Below are 22,413 nucleotides of genomic sequence, written 5' to 3'. Positions count from 1 at the left end.
GAAGGCAAAGGGGGAGATTGTAGGGAGCTTTGGAGGAGGGGAGGCAGTGGGGGAGGGGAGTGGGCTGGCACAAAGGGGAGGGCTCTCTGGAGAGGAGTGACAGGGACACAGGGGTCATTGGGAGTCTCTCAAGGGGGCAGAGGGTTGTGTGGGTCTCTGTGGGGCAGTGGGCTGTGATGGGTGGAGCCAGCTGCAACCTGGGTCTGCTCTGCGGGGAGTGTTGCTATAGTCCCCTCAGGAAGCCCCCCCCCCATCCTGTGTATTTTATACCAGCCCCGGGGTGCCCATTGCTGCTCCTTTCCCCGCCCACAGCTCCATCTGTCTGTCCCCACAACCCCCCAGCTGTGTCCGTCTGTCTGTCCTCACAACCCCCCTGGCTGTGTCCTTGTGTCTGTCTGTCCCACAACCCCCGGCTGTGTCCTTGTGTGTGTCTGTCCCACAACTCCCCAGCTGTGTCTGTTTGTCCCCACCAACGCCCCCCCGGCTGTGTCTTTGTGTCTGTCTGTCCCCACCACCCCCGGCTGTGTCTGTGTGTCTGGCTGCCTCCACCACCCCCGGCTGTGTCTGTCTGTCCCACAACCCCCCTGGCTGTGTCCTTGTGTCTGGCTGCCCCCACCACCCCCGGCTGTGTCTGTCTGTCCCCCCACGCCCCAGCTGTGTCTGTCTGTCCCACAACCCCCAGCTGTGTCTGTCTGTCCCCACCAACCCCCCCTCCCTGGCTGTGTCTCTGTGTCTGGCTGCCCCCACAGCTCACCGGCTGAGTCTGTCTGACAGGCACAGACCCTGCTGCTGCTCTGCCCAGGGCTCAGACGCTGCCGGTGGCTCGCTCCCTCTCCCTGCTGTGGAGGCGCGGCCAGGCAGCTCCGGCACCGCCCCCGGCAGCTCCCATTGGCTGGGGTTCCCGGCCAATGGGCTGTGAGCCCAGTCGCTGCTGGGGTCTCTCCCAGGAGCTGCCGCTGCAGTGAGAGCGCCCGGCAGTGCGAGACGGGGACCCCCGAAGCACAGGGCCTGGGGCCCAAACATTGGTGGAACTGGGCCCAGCTTCAGGATTATTGGTGGGACCTGGGCCCCACGTGCCCATAGAACTCGCCGCCTATGATGGCACCTGCATCCCTGCCAGGGAGATATTGGCTCGGCTCTTTCTTTCTGCTGCTGTTGTTAGTCCATGAAACATCAAGGGTGGAATGCAAGGCTGAGCTCACACACCAACCCCCTGAAATATTTCAGTGCCACAGAGAAATCCTGCCCCTGGCTATTGGAACAATGTGCTGGAGATTTTACTAGGAAAGGGACTGTCTGAATTGTCAATGTGGGGAATGAACAACAATCTACAGCAATGTCATTCACACAAACACACTCTCATCCTGCTCCAGCCAGAAGGGAAATGGGCAGGAATTCTCGCTGTTCAGCCATGGCCACACGTACTGAGCTGCACAGCAGTGAGTGTGCTGGGGAAGCTGGTCTGAGCAAACAATTTGAAGTGACAATTCAGTGAGAACACGTCCTCACCAGTCACACTGAAATAAGGTGCTACTGGGCTGTTGGGAATACAGTCCTGTCCTGACAATGCCCAGCACCACCAGGTAAAGATGGTTAAAGAAAACTGAGTTTGATAGCGTCCTGTCTGGGAAGAACTCACCTGTCAATAGCAGGGGTGTGACACCCTCATTTCTGTGTTGTTCTAGCACTGTAGTCCACTAGTGTTTGTCTGTATAATCGCTGTCAGGGTCTGTGATTGTTTCTGTCGGCTGTAGAATTAATTTTGTTGGGTGTAAACCAATTAAGGTGGTGGGAAATAACTGGTTAGATAATCATGTTAGGATTGGTTAGTTACATTTCAGTAAAATGATTGGCTAAGGTATAGCTAAGCAGAACTCAAGTTTTACTATATAGTCTGCAGTCAGACAGGAAGTAAGGGGGGGAATTGGCATCATGTTTTGCTAAGGGGGGGAAATGGGAACAGGGACACAGGCAAGGCTCTGCGTTGTCAGAGCTGGGATGGGGACACTGAGGAAGGAAACTGGAATCATGCCTGCTGGAAGTTCAACCCAATAAACATCTAATTGTTTGCACCTTTGGACTTTGGGTTTTGTCGCTCTCTGTTCATGCGAGAAGGACCAGGGAATGGGAGGGTGAAGGGATAAGCCCCCTAACACTGGCTAACATCTAACACATTTGAACCTCTTCTTTTCACACCGTTGCTCATTCTCAGGTTCTGCTTTGTCTTCAGACAGATCCATTCTCTTCTAGGACGGCCTTGCTCTTTCTGTTTGTTTCACTCATTGAGGTGTTGGAGTAAACACTCCCCTTCCCTCTATTCTCAGACAAACACTAGTATGAACTGTTTGCTGCTGATGGGTTTAGAAAGCATTCGTGGAGTGGAAGATGCCATTTCTGGGGGATTGTTTCCAAGATCCCGGACTTTGTGTTCAAATGTCTCCCAGCTTCCTCTGTGAAAATAACACCAAGGTTTCCTTGCAATATACAGGAAGAAGTTAGTTTTTCATCTGAAATGGGACTTGAACCCACAATCTCTGATTGAGAAAGGCATTACCTTCGCTATTAGGCCACTGGGGCCCTGAAAAAAAACTGCTGAAGGAATAGAAATTCCCTCTCATAAGTGCACATTCATCACATTCACTCAGAAGCCAAATACCCCATTTAATCACCTTACAGAAACGTCTGCATCCCCTGGCAGTGAGGCAACTGGGCAGGTCCCTGACAGAGCTGAGCACCACCTTTCTGCCAGCCATCTTTAGAGAAGAACCCCACCCTAGAGTCACCCCTCCCTCCTTCAGCACCTCCACATCTGTGCCTCTGAGCTGCAGAAGGCTGGTTAGGGGGCGAATCCGGGGCTGGAAGAGGGGTAAGGTCAGCCTGTAAGGAGTAACCAGGTGGGGCAGACCCATGGGGATGCTGTGGGCTGCTGGTCGGTTGTTGGGATCTGAGCTCTAGATCAAAGCTGCACAGCGACCTGACACCCAGCGTTATAAGAGTGACATAGTGACCCCCTTACCGGCCTCGGTGACCCCCAAACCCTTGTTACTAAGGGCATTGAGGAGTCTCTGTCCATTAATAACTTCTGGGAGCTCCCCAGTAGGCTGCGGGCATCAGCCACCTCCTGCCACACAGGTTAGACTCTTGGTGCTGTGCCAGCCGCCCCCTCGCTTGAAGGTCCAGTGGAAGAAGAAGGAGGCCCAGTGCTGGCAGAAGAGGGTTTTGATTAATCAACCTCTGTCTTATGGGCACGACACGCTTCCACTGTGTCCCTCTGCTGGCTTTTCTTCAGCAGCATCTAGCGGCCCTGGCTCCAGGCTAGTGCCTGGTGAGCTCTGGCACTGGCAGGAAGCGCTGCAGGGTGCTGGGCAGTGGCCCTGGCAAACCAGCTGCTGGTAGGTGTCTCTGTGGTATCATGGGTCAGTGAGTTCAGCTGTTAATGGAAAGGAGGGGGGTTTATGCTTCCCCAGAGATGCCAAAGAAGGTTCCTAGTGGGTTCCTCAAGGTCTGCTGGGAGCTGGGAAGTCCACCTTTTGCCACATTGATGGTTCCCCTCTTGGACACAGTGGGTTCACCTGCTGCCTACAAGAGTGTGGGGGCTGTGCTGCAAAAGCCCATCTCCCAGCAGCCGTGCCGGAGGCTCAGGCTTAATCCTGAAGGCCAAGCACAAAAACCTTCAGCCGGGAACATTTTGTTCCCTTCCTGCCTCCCCCCAAGCGGCAAGGGAGAAGCGGACGAGACACGCCGGATCAAAGACGCCTCCCTCCCACTTCCCTGTACGCTGTGCAAAGCTCTTGGCCTGCCTCATGCCTCGTCAGGAAAGCGCGGCCATGCGGCCCAAGTCTGAGCCACATCCCGGCTGATGGTGCGCAGAGCCACGCGAGTCAATGGCAGGTCGAATCGGGAGCCTCGGCTCTTTCCCCTGGCAGCCACACAGCGCTGCCTAGCGCCCAGAGAGCCTCCCTCGTGTTCTCCCGCAGCAGCCGCCTGCCTGTGTGGGTGGGAAAAGGGGGCCAGGAAGCACTGCAGCCTCATTCCGGGACAGGAGGCCCTCGCCACGCCCAGGCCTGCCTCTTGCCTTCAGCCCAGGCAGCCAGAGGTGCCAGGGAGCTCCCTGGCAGGCCGCCGCTGGGCCTCAGCCACCTCTTGCCTCATGGCCTAGGCTCTTGGGGCTCTGCTGGTCACCGCCTGGCTTGAAGGCCCAGAGGGAAAAGAAACAAGCGCTCACCTAGCAGAGGATGGTTTCGATCCAGCGACCTCTGGGTTATGGGCCCAGCACACTCCCGCTGCGCCACTCTGCTGGTTTTTCATGCCCTCTCCCTGCCACCCAGCCACCACTATCCGGATTAGTGCCCTACGTGCTCTCGCGCTGGCAGGCAGATGTGCAGGCTGCTAGGCTGCTGCCCTGGTCACAGGATTTTACAGCTTCTACAGGGTAAAAAGGATCTATTTGGGGTTTGGACCCCATTGGGAGCTGGGTAGCTGAGTGCCGGAGACGGGAGCACTTCTTAAACTGTTTTCAGTTAAGCCTTCAGCTTGTGGGGGACGAGGTTCAGCCTTGGATCCGTGTCTGCAGCAGGCGAGCGCGTCTGGCTATATCCTCCCCCCCTCACGCTGTATTAGCAGACTATAACCCGGAGCAAACGCACACGCCTTGCAAAGGAACAGGAGCCGGGATCTCAAACAAAAGTCAACATTTTATTAAGATGACGTTCAAAGAAAAAAATGTGTACGGTACAGCGTTTAGACGTAGAAGTTTCTGGTGCTCAGGGAACAATGTACAGCTTACCCAAGGGGTGCGAAGTTCTGTTTAAGATCGGGTGGCATAAGGAATACATAATCTGCAATAGCCCCAACTGGGGGTAAAAGGTTAACGTACAGACTCTGAGTTAGGAGGGTATGTTGTCCATAGGAGGGCTACTGTTCAGGTGTGGAGTATAACAAGCGGATTTGACGATGAGGATGGATTGACCCACGTTTGGTGAGGTTTAACGTTTGGTGTTTTGGAATCTTTGCCACAATCTAGTTGAGGCAGGGTCGGTATGAAGTCTACCCTGCCATCTGTTGGTGATGTGTTGTCAAGGCCTTTTGGGGCTGATGTCATTTGCATGGTTACACCCACCTCAGGTTGCATGATGGGAGTGCTTGTCCAAACAGTCATTTCAGGTGCTGTGGGATCCCCAGTCTCTTTCTTATTGGGGCAGGAGTAATCCAGTGTATTTTCCTGTTGATTTTGGATCAAGGACAGAGTAACTGTACCTGGCATTTGAGGCCTGAGAGCGTCACCCTGTCCTGGAAAGTACTCACCATTAAGGGGCATGGGTTCCAAAGGACAAAACGGGGTGGGAGGTAGGAATGGATGTTTGGTGGTCTCTTGCAGGTGCTGGTCCTTTCTGCTGTCCCTGGTGTGGAAAGACAGAGGTGGTTTTGAATCCTTAAAATTGTTGTTCGTGCTCCAGTTGCTTGTCGTAAGCTTGTGCTGTTAGATCTCTTTCACGGTGTCTTTTGGTCCTGAGAGGTAAATGGCTGCTCTGTGTGTGGTGTTATGGAGTGAAGTAGCAAGCATTAGTTTCAGAGATGGTGCGTGTGACCCCCCTGCCCCTCCTCTGGTCCATGAGTCTAGTATTTGCATAAACCCACCCACTGACTATTGGCTAACAATTCTGCTCTGCTTTTTCTTCCAGCTAAACTATTCTGCCAGGTTTGGCTTTTATGTGAAATAAGAGACAACCCACTAAATTGTATCTAAAATGTACACTTAAGCATTAAAGTTTTTAGATGTGTGATAGAGAACATTGTTTGTTATACTATCATAAATAATTATATTTTTTTAACTAAAGCGAGAAAAAAATCATAAAATCTGCATTTAGAAATTTTAAAAGAATCCTAGTACTAAGTGCAAATATTGATTTTCAAACTCTTTTAATTCACTCTGCTTTGGAACCCATGTCCCTTGTATAATGAGTTTCATGTGGGTTCTGGTGAGTCCAGAAATCAAGAACTGCTAAATTCCGTTCTACTGTCCTTGATTCATATCACCAGGTTCACTACACTTTATTACTCTTGCCCTAATAAGAAAGAGATTGGGGATCCCACAGCAGCCAAAATCACCATTTGGACAAGCACCCCCATCATGCAATGCGGGGTGGGTGTGACCATGCACATCAGCAACAAAAGGCCTTTACAACACATCACCAACAGATGGCAGGGGAGAGTTCATTCTGACCCTGCTTACATCCTCCCCCCTGCCAAGAATTGGTGGTCCTGATAAATCACACTCCCTGTTATACCAACTCATTGGTATTGAATGCTGAAGTTATGGCTAGCAAAAGTAGCCACCCATCTCTGCCCTGTAGCATCCAGCTTAGCCCTTGTTAACACAGAAGTCAGTGGATTGTTCTCTGTCCATAGCTGAAACTGAGCAGCAGACAAGTAGTCTCGAAATTTCTCAGTGATGGCCCATTTCAAGGCCAAGAACTGCAGCTGGTGGATGGGATAGCGAGTTTCGCTGTCTGACAGTCCTCAGCTGGCAAAGGCCACAGATTTACATTTGCCTTCCACTTCCTGGTATGAGAGTGCTCATAGGCCCTCCAAACTGGCATCAGCATGCAGGATAAACGGTTTGTTTGGGTCAGCAAGGACTAGGACTGGCACATGATCAGGGAAATAATGATTTCCCATAAAGCCCTGTCACATCTCTCATCCCGCCATGTCCCCAATGGAGAGGAGAGGAGCCCCTCCCCTGTCCCAGGCCAGGCACACCAGATTTGTGGGAATGAGATGTTCATGGTCCATTCCAGACCAAACCAAACTGCTGGCAAGTGGTGATTCTTCCTCAGTCAGCTCCTGTTAGAGTTATTGGTGCAGTGGGGGAGAGGTATTTCTCATTTAGTTCTTAAATGCTCTGGGGTAGGGGGGTGTTTTTTTCTTACTTGTATCTCAAACTTTTCAACCCCCACCATTTTTTGTTCTAGCCTGATCTTTTTCTTTCTCATGTTTAAATTCTCATTTTACTGGCTTTGTTCCAGAGCTTTCACAGCCCAATTCTCTGCCCTAAGCTTGAGCTCTCTACTGCCCTCTGAACCTGTCATTCCAACCCCACCCTAGAGCCCGCACCCCCAGAGCCAGTGCCCTCATTCCCCTGCACTCCAACTCTCTGTCCCATGTAGCCTGATTTAGGGTGTACTAATATTAATTTGGAAAATATGATGAAAATTTAATTTATTAGCTTACATTTTATTTAATATAATTGAGTTACAAAGTTACAGTTGTATTACTGCTATTCAAAAGATACATATGGCATTATATGCAACAAAGTTTTGGTTAATATGCTCACACCTTTCCTTGATAACCTGGTGGTAAGAGACACAGGACCAGCCTTGCAGTTTAGGTTTTTCAATTCTTGAGTGAAAGATGCAGTGCTTAGAAAAAGCTAATGTTACTTAGGGTTTACTTGACTATGTTAAACTTATAATCAAAACCTAATAAACAAATAAAAACTTAGGGAAACCGAGCTTAGCCGAGTTACTTTGAAACTTAAAGTTTAAGAACAAGTACAGGTGCCTACTGATAGTAGATAGAGAGAGAGTGGAGGAAGTAAGTTAGAATGATAGAGCGACGTGCTCTAGCGAGGTGGGTTACCTCTTTTATAGGGCACAAGCGCCGGAAATCCTTCCTCCTATGCCCAAATTTCATTCCCCATCGACAAAACATTAGGGTACGCTTACTTCATAGGCTAGTATGTTTGTGCGTGTTGATGACATGTACATATGCACATAAGTTCCCTCTTGGTGTACCTGTTAATTCTGTGGGTACAACACTGAAAAACCCCTTATGCCATTCTCCATTGTCGATTGGTCTAGACAGGCGTGGGTACTTCTCTATTTAAGTAACAAGATAAAGGTCAAGTTTCCTTTCTGAGTAAAAGGTCACAATATAGATATGCTAACTTTGCCTTAGCTTAACATACAGGATATGGCCTGTAGGTCCTCGTAGGTCATGTGCCCCAGCCCCCTAATCATTTTTATTGCCCTCTGCTGGACTTTCTCCAGTTTGTCCACATCCCTTCTCATGTGGGTCCCAACCCCAAAAGTACTCACATTTCACCCCAATGGCCCCCAAATGCTGGCTTTTAATATGTAAATAGGGTGCTGCCATGGTCAAGTCACTCCCCAGCTCTCCAGTGGAGCCTGCTGGCAGAGAACAAGGTGAAAATTAGCCAGGACGTCGCTCAGTCAATTCCCTGTGCTCCCAGCAGGGGGTATCAGAAAGCTCCAAGATCGCTCACTTCCCTTTCTCTCATCAGCTTCAGGCCCCAGGGTTACAAATGCACAAACCAGTTGGGAGTCTCTCCTGGGCTCAGAGTGTGGGGCTACTCTGAGGGGATGGACTTGCACACTTGGGATACTAGTGCAAAGATACAATTTCAATTTCTCATAGAGAAAACTGAGGGCAAATTATATTTGGTAAAAATCTTATTTAGTGAAAGGAAAGCTGCAGTGACAGCCTGGTTACTGGGATGCAAAACACTTTCCTCCTGGGAGAAACAAGAAGTTAGAATTAGAAATTTACATTGTTTGTTCCAGTGTTGGCAAAGGTTTAATTTTGCTTCTGTGTAGGTTTGTTTCAGGCTGTGACTGTTTTGGTTTATTGGGTTGTTTTGTCTTTTTTAGTTGGAATGGAGCTTTTAATTGACATTTGCTGGATTCGAATGGCTGACCTGCAACACCAGTTTTGACATAATTCTACATATTTTATACAGATTTGGCCAGTATTCAAGGATTCAATTCCTTTATAGGAGGCTTTAGTGGTCAGGGTTATTTATTTTATGTTATTTTATCATCCTGCAGTAGCACACCCTTTTGATAAAATGATGAAATGATTAATTTATGGCATTTGTTAGTTTTTGTTTTTAAAAACAAAGTTTTTCTTAATGTTTGGGTTTTAAATTAAACATTGTTTATTTCAATTTTTCATTTAGGTTTTGGTTATTGATGGGATCTTTAAGAACTTTGGATTTAATACTAAAATTAGGACAGATTTAGATTATTTAAAGTAAACCCTGTTTACTATTTTATTTTAATAAAGGTTGTATTGCTCTAAACCCTGGCCGGGGGGAGGGAGTGGACAGCTGGAGTAGTTCATGGGAGGGCTGGTGGAGCGGAGCAGAGCTGTTCATGGTGACGGCTGCAGCAGATCTCCATGGAGAGGCAGGGCAGTTGGCCTCAGCCCACATAAAATGCCCCTTTACACCCTGTGTGCCCCCCCCCCATTTCCACCCAGGCTGGGGGGGGGGTAAAACTGCAAATGAACTTTTGAACTCTGGGGCGGCACTGACCAGGGACAGAGACTTTTGGGGTTGTTGGACTTTGGGGTGATTTGGACTTAAGACCCTGAGGGGAAAAGGACATTGCCAAATATACTTGGAGATGGGTCTTTTGCTCATGATTTGTGTTATAATCCTGTTTGTGGTGTTTCCCCCACATGATGCCACATTGTTTCCCTCCTTTATTAAAAGGATTTTGCTACACTCAGACTCTGTGCTTGCGAGTGGGGAAGTATTACCTCCTAGAGGCGCCCGGGGGGGTGGTAGGTAATTGTCCCAGGTCACTGGGTGGGGGCTCGAGCCGGTTTTGCATTGTGTTATTGAAACAGAACCCCTGGATACTGAACCCGGCCCTTGTTGCTGCCAACTCGGAGGGGCAGAAGGGTTCCACCAGCAAACTATAAGCAGACATTTAACAGCTATTTTCTTCACCAGTTTAGCCTTTTTTTCTGCTTTGTTTCTACATCAAATACGTTACTCACAAAACCCCATGCTTACAATGCTTAGATATCTTGCTGTTCTTTAGCTGTTCTAAACCTCCTCCATGTTCCTGAATGTATTTTCTGGCAAGGTTTTCTAAAGCCATACTATGGGCAATTCCAACGGACTCTACTCTTGCCCTTACTCCACTCACCTTAACCCAACATAGAACTCATTTGAATTCTAACACTTCACTAGCTTATGTAATAAACTAGAATGAACGTTCTGTTGCTTTATTCTGTAACTGAAGGCGTCCTTTCACAGAAACAGGAAACAATACCCCAAACTGGTTTTCTACCTAGTTCAATAAGTCCCAAGTGAACGATGGGGGGGCATGTTCCCCTCTCTTCCCTTGATGACTCATAGCTGATTGAAAGGTCTTTTCCCCTCTGTCGGGACCTGCCAAACAACTGGGGATACTGAGGCAGATGGATCAGAGGTGCACCCTGGGAGAGTTGTGGGGACTGAAGAACTATACAAGTTCTGAGTTATTGCAGCCTCTTGGTGGCAATTAATACATGGATTTATTAACTGCCCCACCACCACTCAGTGTGGGTCAGCGGGCCCGATGCTACTGCTTATATTTTTAATCGGTACCATTCGTTACAACTTCAACCTCCAACAAAGCCCCTTAAACACATTTAACAACATCACTACTAATCTTGCAAGATTAAGTTCAAAACTGATACATCAAAACTAAGTTAAACCACAAAACAGAATGGAAATACTGGTCTTGCTGCCAAGTTGCAGCCACAGGAAATCAGGTTCCTGTGTTCTTAACAGTGAGTTAGCAAGACACACAACTCTTGCTCTCTAACTCCTTGTAACTTTAACTCTTTACTTATGTCTCAGGTGAGATTTTCAGGGGGTCTAAGGATGCCTGGAATCCCTGTCACACACCCCTTGAGACTCCTGGCTGGCTCACCAGCCTGTAGCCGGATTTAAGGTGTACTAATATATAGTCGGATAATATGGGAATTTAGTTTATTAATGTAATTTTATTTGATCTTAATTATTAAGTATGGGTTTAGGCTCACCAATCTGTTTGATCAGAAGATCAAAGTTTTGTCCTGAATCAGTCTGCACAGAATTTATGAAGGACCCTCGGGGGTATGACAGGAAGCTCACACTGAGACAGATATAGCTTTAAAGACTTTTTATTAAAATCAATATTAGTAAGTAAATGGTAAAATACTCAAAAGTTACAAAGTTACAATTGCATTACTGCTATTTTAAAAGTTACATATGAGAATATAGTATTATATGCAACAAAGTTTTGGTTAATGTACTCACACCCTTCCTTGATAACCTGGTGGTAAGAGACACAGGACCAGCCTTGCAGTTCAGGTTTCTCAATTCTTAAGTGAGGGATGCAATGCTTAGAAAATGCTAAGAGCTGCTAAAGCTGACTAGGGTTTACTTGGCTAACTTAAATCAAAACCTAATACACAAAATAAGAATAAAACTTAAGGAAACCAAGTTTAGCATAGTTCCCTTGAAACTTAAAGTTTAAGATTTCATTCCTCACCCACAGAAATATTAGAGTACAGTTAATCCATAGGTGCACGTGTGTGTACACACTGATGACAGGTATGTACGCATATCACTCTCTTGTGGTGTACTTATCTGTGGGAAGACCCCTATGCCATTCGTTATTGTGCATCAGGCTACATAAAAGTTCATAGACATAGGTGTGGGACACACACACACACACACACCCCTAAGAAAGTGCAATCGTGTTCACCTTCCCATCCCTGTGCATGTGTTCAAGGATTTAGAATGCCTAAAATGCCCAGAAACAATTTATATAGCAGCTCAAATGGAGTTTTCTTCAACTGCTTCGATGCTAAGAAATAGCTGTTGTCAGCAGGGGCGGCTTTAGACATTTCGCCACCCCAAGCACAGCGGCATGCCTGCGGGAGGTCCACTGAAGCCGCGGGACCCACAGACCCTCTGCCGGCACGCCTGTAGGAGGTCCATGGGAGCCGCGGGACCAGCAGACCCTCTGCTGGCATGCCTGCGGGAGGTCCACCGGAGCCACGGGACCAGCGGCAGAGTGCCCCCCACACCCGCTTGGTGTGCTGGGGCCTGGAGCCGCCCCTGGGTGTCAGATGCCACCAGTGTGGTACTCTGCTCTGTTCAATGTTCAGATCAGTTGGCTGCATGCATGTTCCCTCTGTGTGCTACCCTGGCTCTGCAGATAGCTGACAGCAGACCCTGAGAGAACTTCCAGTGACCGCAGATTCTAATAAGGCACCCGGCCAGGTTTATTATCAAACGAAGCACAGTAATAGTTTAAAGCAGACTCTACAGGACATACTACAAATATGTGCCCCCAACAATGGACCGGCTCAGTCAGTGGCAGGACACTCCACTGCCCCAGGGATGCATTCTTATACCCAGGTACAAACAAGTTATACATCAGTCCTGACGTATTGAGGTACAACCCCTCTGCGTAGCAAGGTGCCGCCTCTCACCTTGTACACATGTTGGTATGAACAAAACAACTCTATCCATCATATTACCCTTTTGCCCATCTTCAGGATGGGTCAGCCTCTTCCTTGTTATCTGTGTGGAATGTGCAAGTATTGGAACGGTCTGATACCTGGTGTCCAGGACCTTTTAGGTCTGTATCTTGCTCTTTCCTTGCCAGCTTCTGTGAGCAGGGCCTGCCTCTGGCTCACAGCTTAACTTTGCTTTATATTAGTAAAGTCTTGACCATTACTTTAGTCCAGGCTTTGGGCTTCATACTGGGCCTCTAATACAAGGCTTTGTTTCAGGGCCTCCTCTTATTACAATAGCCAGCTGTGGAAGGTTGCTTCCTGTGCATTTAATCCACCTCCTCAAGGTCCAGATGAGGCCCCTCCAGATCGGGCAGCTCCAACCACCAGGGAATGCAACAGGCATGCCACCAGGCATCCCTCCTGCACTCTGCTACAGCTTGGTGATGATGGGGTTGCAGACCTTCGCCAGCTCCTTCTGTTGATGTTCGAACTCTTCTCTCTCAGCAGCCTGGAACATATAGAGAACAATTTGTACACTCACTGCAAGTGCGCCCCTGGAAAGCCAGCTCAAGAACCAACCTACTGCTTATACTTTCCCATTTACCTTGGGTCAGGGTTAAGATGGCAGCTTAAGCCACAATGTACTTTATGCAAACCCCATGTGGGGTGGGGGAGGCTTGCACTATTAGTCAATTTCCGCTTGCCTGGGTGACAAGGATAGGTAGGGGAGAGTAGTATGCCAAGCTAGGCATTTGACAAGCTACATAGAGGAATTCAGAATCTAGAACAAAGTGTAAATATGGACAAAAAATTAAGCAGAAGGAAAGCTACAGATTAACAGTAACCACTGCTAAAGAGCTTGGAACCTATGTAATCTACAGCATTAACATCTTATAGGCCAGTCAAAGAGACAGTCAGCAGTTTTGGCAAGGAATTGCTTTTTAATTCAATTCATGAGTGCAAGATGTCCACTCAGGAAAGGAAATATTCAGGAATCCCTTTCTTTTAGCTGAGTTGGTAACTAGAATCTGATCTGACATTGTATCTTGTACCACCAGGAGAAATCCATTTATTAAGGCACGTCTTTTAGAAAGATTTTATGGTCACTCAGACATCCAAGGAAGGTACTTTAAGCCAACACAAGTCTTTCGACTGCTGGTGGAAACTACGAATGGCTTTGGTGTCACTCTCGTCATAGTGACCATTAGCTATCTCCTGCCACTCAATCTAGGCCAATAGCTACAGCCTGCCCATAGAAACTAGGAACCCACCTTGGATTTTGGTACTGCTGCCTTTTGTAAGCCATTACAATACAAAAAGACTAGTTAAGATTACAATGGCAGGAGACTTGCCCATCTGTTGCTGCACACTTCGATAAGTGTGTTCCTTGTCAGGTTAAAATGAGTCAGGAAGCTTTGATGGAGCTTTTAATTCCAGTTTTTGGATGATGAAAATTCCTCTCATGGAGCTATAATTTTCACATACCTGATTGTTATCCACCCAGTTGATAATTTCATTGCATTTGTCCAGGATTTTCTGTTTGTCCTCATCACTGATCTTGCCCTGGAGCTTCTCATCTTCAACAGTGGCCTTCATATTGAAAGCATAGGATTCTAGAGAATTCTTGGAAGACACCTTATCAAGCTGTTTCTTATCTTCTGCTTTGTATTTCTCTGCTTCCTGGACCATGCGTTCAATGTCTTTCTTGCTTAAGCGACCTGTAAGATACGGTAAGTCAGTTGGACTAAGTTTGTAGGCCACATTACTATAAGAAATATTGTACTCATGGAATGAGATTTTTAGGCTTCAAACTATCTACATCAACCCATACTTCCTTTTTGGAGTGTACAGTATGCAGAACCACTGTATCCCTGAAGATGAGAGGAACAAATACAAAACAAAAAACAAGCCAATGTTAAAGGTTTTATCAGAATTTAATGCCTGTGTAATTTGCAACATGGTTTTAACATGGAGGGATAGCTCAGTGGTTTGAGCATTGGCCTGCTAAACCCAGGGTTGTGAGTTCAATCCTTGAGGGGGCCACTTAGGGATCTGGGGCAAAAATTGGTCCTGCTAGTGAAGGCAGGGGGCTGGACTTGATGACCTTTCAAGGTCCCTTCCAGTTCTAGGAGATTGGTATATCTCCAATTGTTACCTTTATTCCTCATCAGCATGAATGGGTGACCAGGCAGCTGCTTTAGCTTGGGGTACACCCCAGCAAGGTGGTGGTTGTTCTGGGAAAGGAGCTGGAGTTGGTGGTTCCAGTACCCCTAGAGCAATAAGATTGGACTTCCATTCTACGAATCACTGGTATATGCACTCACCCACCCACTTCAGGTGACATTATGCAGTCCTACAAACTACTGCAGCCCTCTTGCATCTCCTCCCCCACCCCACCTGGACTATGCACTGCCTACCTTTGTCATTGGTAATTGTGATCTTGTTCTCCTTGCCAGTACTCTTGTCCACAGCAGACACATTAAGGATGCCATTGGCATCAATATCAAATTTTACTTCAAGTTGAGGTACACCCCTTGGAGCTGGACGGATGCCAGTCAGCTCAAGCTTGCCCAGCAAGTTGTTGTCTTTTGTCATGGCTCTCTCCCCTTCATAGACCTGGCCAGGGGTGGGGGCAGGGCGGAGAAGAAACAAGGGCCAACAAGATGAGTGTAAGCATTTTGCTATATGAAGTTTAATCTGTGTTACTTGCAAACTAGTATTTTCCTGAGGATCAGGAAGTCAAGTGAAGTATGTGTTATGGTCGCTCAGACATCCAAGGAAGGTACTTTGAGCCAACATGGTTTCTCAACCTCTAGTGGAAGCTACAAATGATTTTTGGAATGTTATCATAGCAGCCGTAAGTTACTCCTTCACAAATCAACTCTCAAACAGGGAAGGGATTCTTCAAAACCTACCATGCCTTGAGAGAGAGACTACTCACCGAGATTGACCTGCACACTCATCAGTAGATAACTTCCATTACAAGTACAGTACTTCCTTACAAGAGGAGTTTGAAGTTTAAACTGGAGGTTCTCAGTACCTGAGACCAGATTATGCTGGTTTTGTTGCAGTACAGAGACTGAAGGGAATTGAGTAGCAGCCCCTTAACCATTTGAAGAATATTACTCCAGCCCAGATACATACTTGAATCAGAAAACTAGGCTGGTTGTCAGAGTAAGTGGAGAATGTCTGAGTCTGCTCGATGGGGATTCTAGTGTTTCGCTTGATCAGGACCGTCATGACACGTCCAGCTGTTTCGATACCAAGAGACAGAGGAGTGACATCCACCAGCAGCAGGTCTGCTACATTCTCAGACTTGTCCCCACACAAGATGGCAGCCTGAACAGCTGGAAAAAAAGAAGCTGTGTGAAGACATTACAAAATAAAATACTGTCACTGGAAAGACAGGTTTTTTAACTCGCTCGGACATTCATGGACGATTTTAACTATCAGTCCACTTCTGGTGGAAAGTATGGATGAATTTGGTTCCAAATTCATCAACGCAAGTGAACTGGAAAGATGCTATCCAATAGGATTTAAGAAATATGCACAGTATTCAACTAAGTGTAAGTGATTTCTCATTGATGCCATTGTGATCCACAGGTGACCAACATTTAAGTGTAAACTTGGGAGACGATCGCTTACTAGCCATAGTTAGCCATGGCTTGAGTGCTGTGTTAGTCTTTTGCATACATCTATACCCATAGTCAAACCTGGCATTACAAGCCAAAAACAGTTATTGGGGGAATGAGTTACCTGCACCGTAAGCCACAGCTTCATCAGGATTGATGCTCTTGTTCAACTCTTTGCCATTGAAGAAATTCTGGAGCAGCTTCTGAATCTTGGGGACTTGGGTGGACCCACCAACCAGTACAATATCATGGATCTGAGATTTGTCTAGTCTGGCATCCTGCAGGGCCTTCTCCACAGGATCCAGAGTGCCACGGAACAGATCAGCATTTAACTCTTCAAAACGAGCTCTGGTAATTGAGGTGTAAAAATCAATGTCCTCATAGAGAGTGTCAATCTCAATACTGGCCTGAGTGCTAGAGGAGAGGGTACGCTTTGCATGTTCACAAGCTGTGCGGAGACGGCTAACTGCTCTCTTGTTCTCAGTAATATCCTTCTTGTGCTTACGGCTGAATTCAGCAATGAAATGATTGACCATGCGGTTATCAAAATCCTCCCCACCCAAGTGGTTATCACCTGCAGTTGACTTTACTTCAAAGAGGCCATCCTCAATAGTGAGGATTGAAACATTAAAAGTGCCACCCCCAAGATCAAAGATCAGGACATTCCTTTCAGCTCCAACCTGTAAGGAATAGAGAGAGTTTTGTTACTGATGTTACATCTCACCAATATTGAGCTGATTAACAATCTACTATGCTGTTTAGCTGTGTTATAGTACAGCTTGTTCACCTTCTTGTCCAAAGCATACGCAATAGCAGCAGCTGTCGGTTCATTGATGATCCGGAGCACATTGAGACCTGCAATGGTTCCAGCATCTTTTGTGGCCTGGCGCTGGGAGTCATTAAAGCTGGCTGGTACTGTGACCACTGCATTGGTGACAGTCTATGGGCAGGAGAAAAAAGTCAGAATCATCTGAGACTTTCATCTACATGGTATATGAACATATGAAATCAAGCTCAAGCTAGGTTTGAAACTATTAACCCCTTAAATTCTAGGAGAGTTAGCTGAGTAAACTCAGCTCTTAAGTCTCACCTTCCCAAGGTATGCTTCTGCAATCTCCTTCATCTTAGTCAATACCATGGAAGATATTTCCTCTGGGTAGAAGCTTTTGGTCTTCCCTTTGTACGTGACCTGGACTTTTGGCCTGCCAGCATCATTCACAACAGTGAAAGGCCAATGTTTCATGTCAGACTGGACAACAGCACCATCAAATCTACGACCAATCAGCCGCTTTGCACCTGAAAAGGGGCAATTATTATCAGTAACAATTCCAATTCATCATTCTACAAACATGCTGTCATTAACATTTCCGTTATGTCCTGTGTCTAAGTTAACATGAGGCAACTCCCACAATAACTCCGCTCCCCAAATATCTAGCTATTTTGGTCACTGGAATTATGGAGGCTTAACTCCTGCCATGGTATGAGCACATTTAAGCCATCCTATCTACTAGTATCAGGACAATGGCAAAAGTCTCCACTTTATAGGGTAAATGGAGGTTGCATGATTTAGAGCAGTAGTTTTCAACCTTGGATGTGCAGACTGCTCTGGATATCTTAGGCAGTCTGCAGATTACAGGTTGAAAACCACTGATTTAAAGTCCAACTGTATACTAATTAAAATGGAACAGCTGAACTCAATGAAAGCTGAAAATAATAATTAACTAGGATCATTTTAGCTTAAGGACTATGAATCAAACTTGGAGTCTAAATAACTTATGCCTCATGCCAATTTGAGCACCAACCTGCACAACAGGATGTGCTGTAAAAAAGATGGCATTTGTTCCTCCATTCCCAGAATGTGTTCATCGAAAGCAAATAGACACTGCTACCTAAACTGATGCCAAAATGGAAAGAATGGAGAAGCGAGGCCTCTAACTTCCATCTACATCCAAATTAGAGAGCCCAATTCTGCATGATGCTATACCCCCTAACAAGCTGAAGAGCCACACACTTTATGCTAGCTAAGCAATGATACAGCAACTTTATTCAGTTTAATGGTTACACGATTGAAGTATTCTGATCTCAGTTTTAAAGTCTCATTTCACTTTTCTTACCAAAGACTGTGTTAGTAGGATTCCTTGAAGCTTGGTTCTTTGCAGCATCGCCGATCAGCCTCTCTGTATCTGTGAAGGCAACATAACTTGGCGTGGTCCTGTTACCCTGATCATTGGTAAGGATTTCCACCTTGCCATGTTGGAAGACACCAACACAGGAATATGTGGTGCCAAGATCAATTCCAACTGCTGGCCCCTTAGACATTTTGCCTGTAATAAGAAGCTTGTTTACTACACATAAACACTTCAGTTTGTTAGCCCATGTTTAAAAATGACCTACATCAGGTACAAGATAGAAGTTAGTGGAACTTATGTTTTCCTTTTTAAAAAAAAATAAAAACATTAGCAACAGTAGCAAGATTTAAACTTCATGAGTTTAGTAGCTCATGTTTCTATTTGCTTACGTGCAAAGTATCAATAATTAATGTGGAGTTGAGTTGCAGAGTAGCTACTAGAACAAAGGCACGCAACATGCACAGGATACCATGTGGCCTCAGAGTGAACCAAAAAAGCTTATCTGATAGGACAAAATCCCTTACAAGTTAGTAGCTAAATGACTCATGAAGTCTACATTTACAGCTAAACCTTAAGGTCACATGGCCTTTTAGTCCAGTAGACAAGCCACAGTCCATGCCTAGGGTACAGAATCCTGTATTACATGTTGTAATTTGAGCCATTTGGCCAACAAAAGATGACGGGATGGAAAAAAAACATAGCTGCAATTTAATCCTGCTCTGCAGAGCGAACCTCCCGGCATGCAGCGGCAGGTCATTCCAGCCACATGGGATAAGGGGGCACATATTGCATGCTGGGAAGCAAAGTCTCCATACTGCACCAAAGCAGCAGCCAGGAAGCAAAGCGGAGGTGTTAAGACCCCAGCATGCATCACTTTACACAGACCACGTATGGGTTAGGCCCTTGGACTACATGTCCCAGCATCCCCCACCGCATCACATGGCAGGGAAGCCAGGCGCTCTAGTGCTTGCGCTCTTGCCATCCCCTGTGGAGTGATAAGCTCCCAAAATCCTAGGAACCAGTTCACTACAGGGTCCTCGGCAGCACTTTGGCAGTGTGTGTGTGTGTGTGTGTGTGTGTGTGTGTGTGTGTGTGTGTGTCTCTTCACTCGCTCCAGGTTTTCGGCAGCAGGTCCTTCACCTGGAGCGAGTGAAGGACCCACCGCCGAAGTCCCGGTAGGGAACCATGCGGTGAGTACAGTACAAGACCCACATGCCTGTTTCCCTCCCACCCATCCAACCCCAACCCACATCCTGCCCCTGACTGCCCCGCTCAGAACCTGCAGGTTTCTCCTCCCTCCCTCCCCCACCGGGGTAGCAGCAGCAGCCTGTGGCTCCGGGGGCTATTTAAAGGGCCTGGGGCTCCCCTGCTTCTACCACTCCAGCCCTTTAAATAGCTGCCAGAGCCCTGGGGAAGTGGTGGGGCTCCGGCAGCTATTTAAAAGACCAGAGCAGCAGAGGCAGCTGGAGCCCCAGCTCTTTAAATAGCCCCGGGGACTATTTAAAGGGCCAGGGGTCTCCTGCTTCTACTGCCCCAGCCCTTTAGATTGTCACCAGAGCCGCACTGCTGGAGCCCACTACTACTCCAGGGCTCCGGTGGCTATTTAAAGGGCTGGGGCGGTAGAAGCAGCAGGAGCCCCGGACTTTTTAAAATAGCCCCCAGAGCCCTGCAGCCCTACCCCAGGGCTTCAGCAGAGGGACTCCGGTGGCAATTTAAAGGGCCTGGGGCTCCAGCCTCTGCCTCCTGGGGAAGCCAGGCCACCCCAGTACGGCGTATCGGCTTACTTTCACCTCTGCCCCGACCCAACTTGCCCCACTCCCTGTCCCCCGACTGCCCCAACCCCATCCACCACCACCCTGACAGACCCCTGGAACTCCCACGCCTACTCAAGCCCCCCACTCCCCACCCCCAGAACTCCCCCCCCCCTCCAGCCACTGCCTGCCCCTCAGCCAACCCCTCCCTCTCAGCCCCAGCCCAGCCCCCTTCCCACGCTGCTCGGGGCGGCCTGTATGGACGGAGCTCGCAGCCCCACCCCCTCGCCAGGCCGCTCGGAGCGGCAGGCGCTGCCCAGGAGCAGCGCAGCGCGCTGGTGCCCCGGCGTGGCTCGCTGCAGCTCCGCAAGGCGGGGGAGGCGCCGGGGCACCGCCCCAGCCGGGAGCTCAGGCGGGCCGCACAGGGCGGTCCAGCAGCCCGGAGTCCGCCCACCCCTGTAACAACCGGGTGTGACCCGGCTCCAGCAGCTCACGCACCAGCCCCTGGGGCGGGGCCGCGTGGGCACGTCCCCGCCCCCCCCACGGCCTCCCGGACCCGGCGGGGCGGGCACGGGGCACCGCTCCCTGGCTCACGCCCTGCCGCTCGCCGGGCGCTGCGGGCAGCGAAGCGTCGGGCCCCGGTTCCCGCCCCGTGTGGTGCCCGCGCCGGGCAGCACTGACCCGCGACCGCCCCCCCGCACCCCGAGAGCGCGGCCGGGCTGCGGCAGGGAGAGAGAGTGAAAGCGAAGCTGCAGCCCAGATAGCGGCACCCGGCCCCGCCTCACTTTATATACCACGCCCCTTCCCGCCCGCCGGCCAATCCTGCCGCGCCTCCCCCGGCAGGAGCCAATCGCGGCGAGCGGAGCACGCCCCCTCAGTGACGCACACAGGAAGGAGGCGGGCCGGCCGGCCGCGTTCCCCAACCTTCATGCCCGGGCCCGGAGGCCGGACGGGGTGGAGCGGAGGGAGGGCGGGGTCCAATCAGAGCTCCAGGATGCCGCTTTATTTGCATAAAGGGAACTTGACGCCGGCGGGTGGGCCGGTAATTTAACCAATCGTATCACAGCGTGGCTGTATTTGCATATTCCGAACCTGGGGGTCGGGAGGGAGGCGAGAGTCCAACCCGATGGCGGAACTAGCAGCGCTGGTTGCCTAGGCGGGAGCCGCGGCCGCGGAGGGAGCGCGGGGGCAGGGAAACAAAATGGCGGCTTAGCTGTGGGCGGGGCAGGGAGTCCAAGGGGCCCAATCAGAGACGCACGGCCCAGGCCGGGGGCTTCAGGGGACCCCCCCCAGTGGCACTACAGCCACGCCCAGGAGCCGCTCCGCCCGTCTCGTGGTGCACCTCTCCCTGCCCCCCTCCCGCGGCCTGGGGCTGATGCCAAGGCCCTTCTCCCCCTCTTCCCCCCCCCCAGTCCCTGCAGCATGTCGCTGGGCGCCTGTGGTGTAGACGCTGCGGAGGCCAGAGGGGTCCTTCAGTCGCTGTAGTCATCCATCCTCACCCATAGGTGCTGGGACTACGGGGGGGCTGCAGCACCCCCTGACTTGAAGTGGTTTCCATGATAGACGGGATTTACAGTTTGGTTCAATGGCTCTCAGCATCCTCACCATAAAAATTGTTCCACACCCCTTAAGCCCACCCCAGGCAGGCAGCTGGGAAGAATTCTTCAATCACAGAGCCCTGTCTACACCAGGGCATAGGTTGGCATAGCCACGGCATGGGGGAAAGAGGGACCAAACGTCTCACTTCCCTGAGTGATGTAGCTAGGTCGGCCTGAGTTTTAGGCATCGCCCATTACAGTCCAAAGCAGGACCACGTACAGGGTGGGGTAATGTGGCCTAGTGAATAAGGCACTGGGCTGGAATTGGGGAGCGCTAGTTCCAGTGTTAGCCACGTCACATCACTGCTCAGTGCTGCAGTTTCCCCATCCCTAAAATAGGGGCAATGTTGCTCCTTGGTAAAATGTATTGAGCTCTGTTGACAAAAAAATAGTATATAAGAGCTATGTATTATTAATTCTTAAAGGCAAAAAAAAGCCAACCAAACAAACCCCTCTCCCACTGCCTGCTCGTCCATACTCTTCAAGGTCAAGTGCTCCCAGTCAACCTTTGAAAACAAGTACAGGCACAGATTAAATATATTACCACTGGTTTGTTTTTGTTTATTTTACTTTTCAATAGTAAATGTCTGGGGAATAGTCACAAAACAATTTCGTGTTGAATATGAAGTTGCTAATGTGAAGAGATTGAGTAACACTGCTTCCCAGAAAAGTGTAATGCACCCCACCTCTCCATCATCACATACTTCACCCACCATGCCAGACTAGAAGTACTGACAGCGGATCAGCCACTGACGCATCTAACCTAGTATCCTGTCTTCACCAGTGGCCAGGACACAGCTGTTTAATTCCTATGTATCCTACTGTGCAATATCATACCATAGGCTTCTCCATAAAGGGATAAATCAGTTGTTTAAGTAGTGTGGGTTCATTTCCAACAATGGCTAATGCATGCTATTTTAATGGCGATCATGCACTGTTTGCATCTCACTGTGTAATACCAAACCATACGGGAGGCAGTGTTGTCCAGTGGTTAGAC

The 22,413-nt window shown here is 48.8% G+C and overlaps 1 protein-coding gene across 1 annotated transcript; it reads right to left on the bottom strand.

The window, feature by feature from the left end:
• Positions 1-12,214: 12,214 nt before the first annotated feature.
• LOC123358689 (heat shock cognate 71 kDa protein-like) lies at positions 12,215-19,274 on the bottom strand. Its single transcript, XM_045000994.1, has 8 exons — positions 18,053-19,274; positions 17,029-17,234; positions 16,726-16,878; positions 16,063-16,618; positions 15,451-15,653; positions 14,724-14,922; positions 13,792-14,024; positions 12,215-12,814 (listed from the first exon to the last, which is right to left on the bottom strand). The coding sequence occupies exons 1-8, from the start codon at positions 18,255-18,257 to the stop codon at positions 12,737-12,739; spliced, it is 1,833 nt and encodes a 610-aa protein (XP_044856929.1). The 5' UTR covers positions 18,258-19,274; the 3' UTR covers positions 12,215-12,736.
• Between the last annotated feature and the right edge of the window lie 3,139 nt (positions 19,275-22,413).

The sequence above is a fragment of the Mauremys mutica genome, unplaced genomic scaffold (assembly GCF_020497125.1).
Source record: "Mauremys mutica isolate MM-2020 ecotype Southern unplaced genomic scaffold, ASM2049712v1 Super-Scaffold_100095, whole genome shotgun sequence".
In the NCBI taxonomy this organism is placed as follows: domain Eukaryota; kingdom Metazoa; phylum Chordata; order Testudines; family Geoemydidae; genus Mauremys; species Mauremys mutica.
This window is presented reverse-complemented; position numbering and strand designations above follow the sequence as displayed.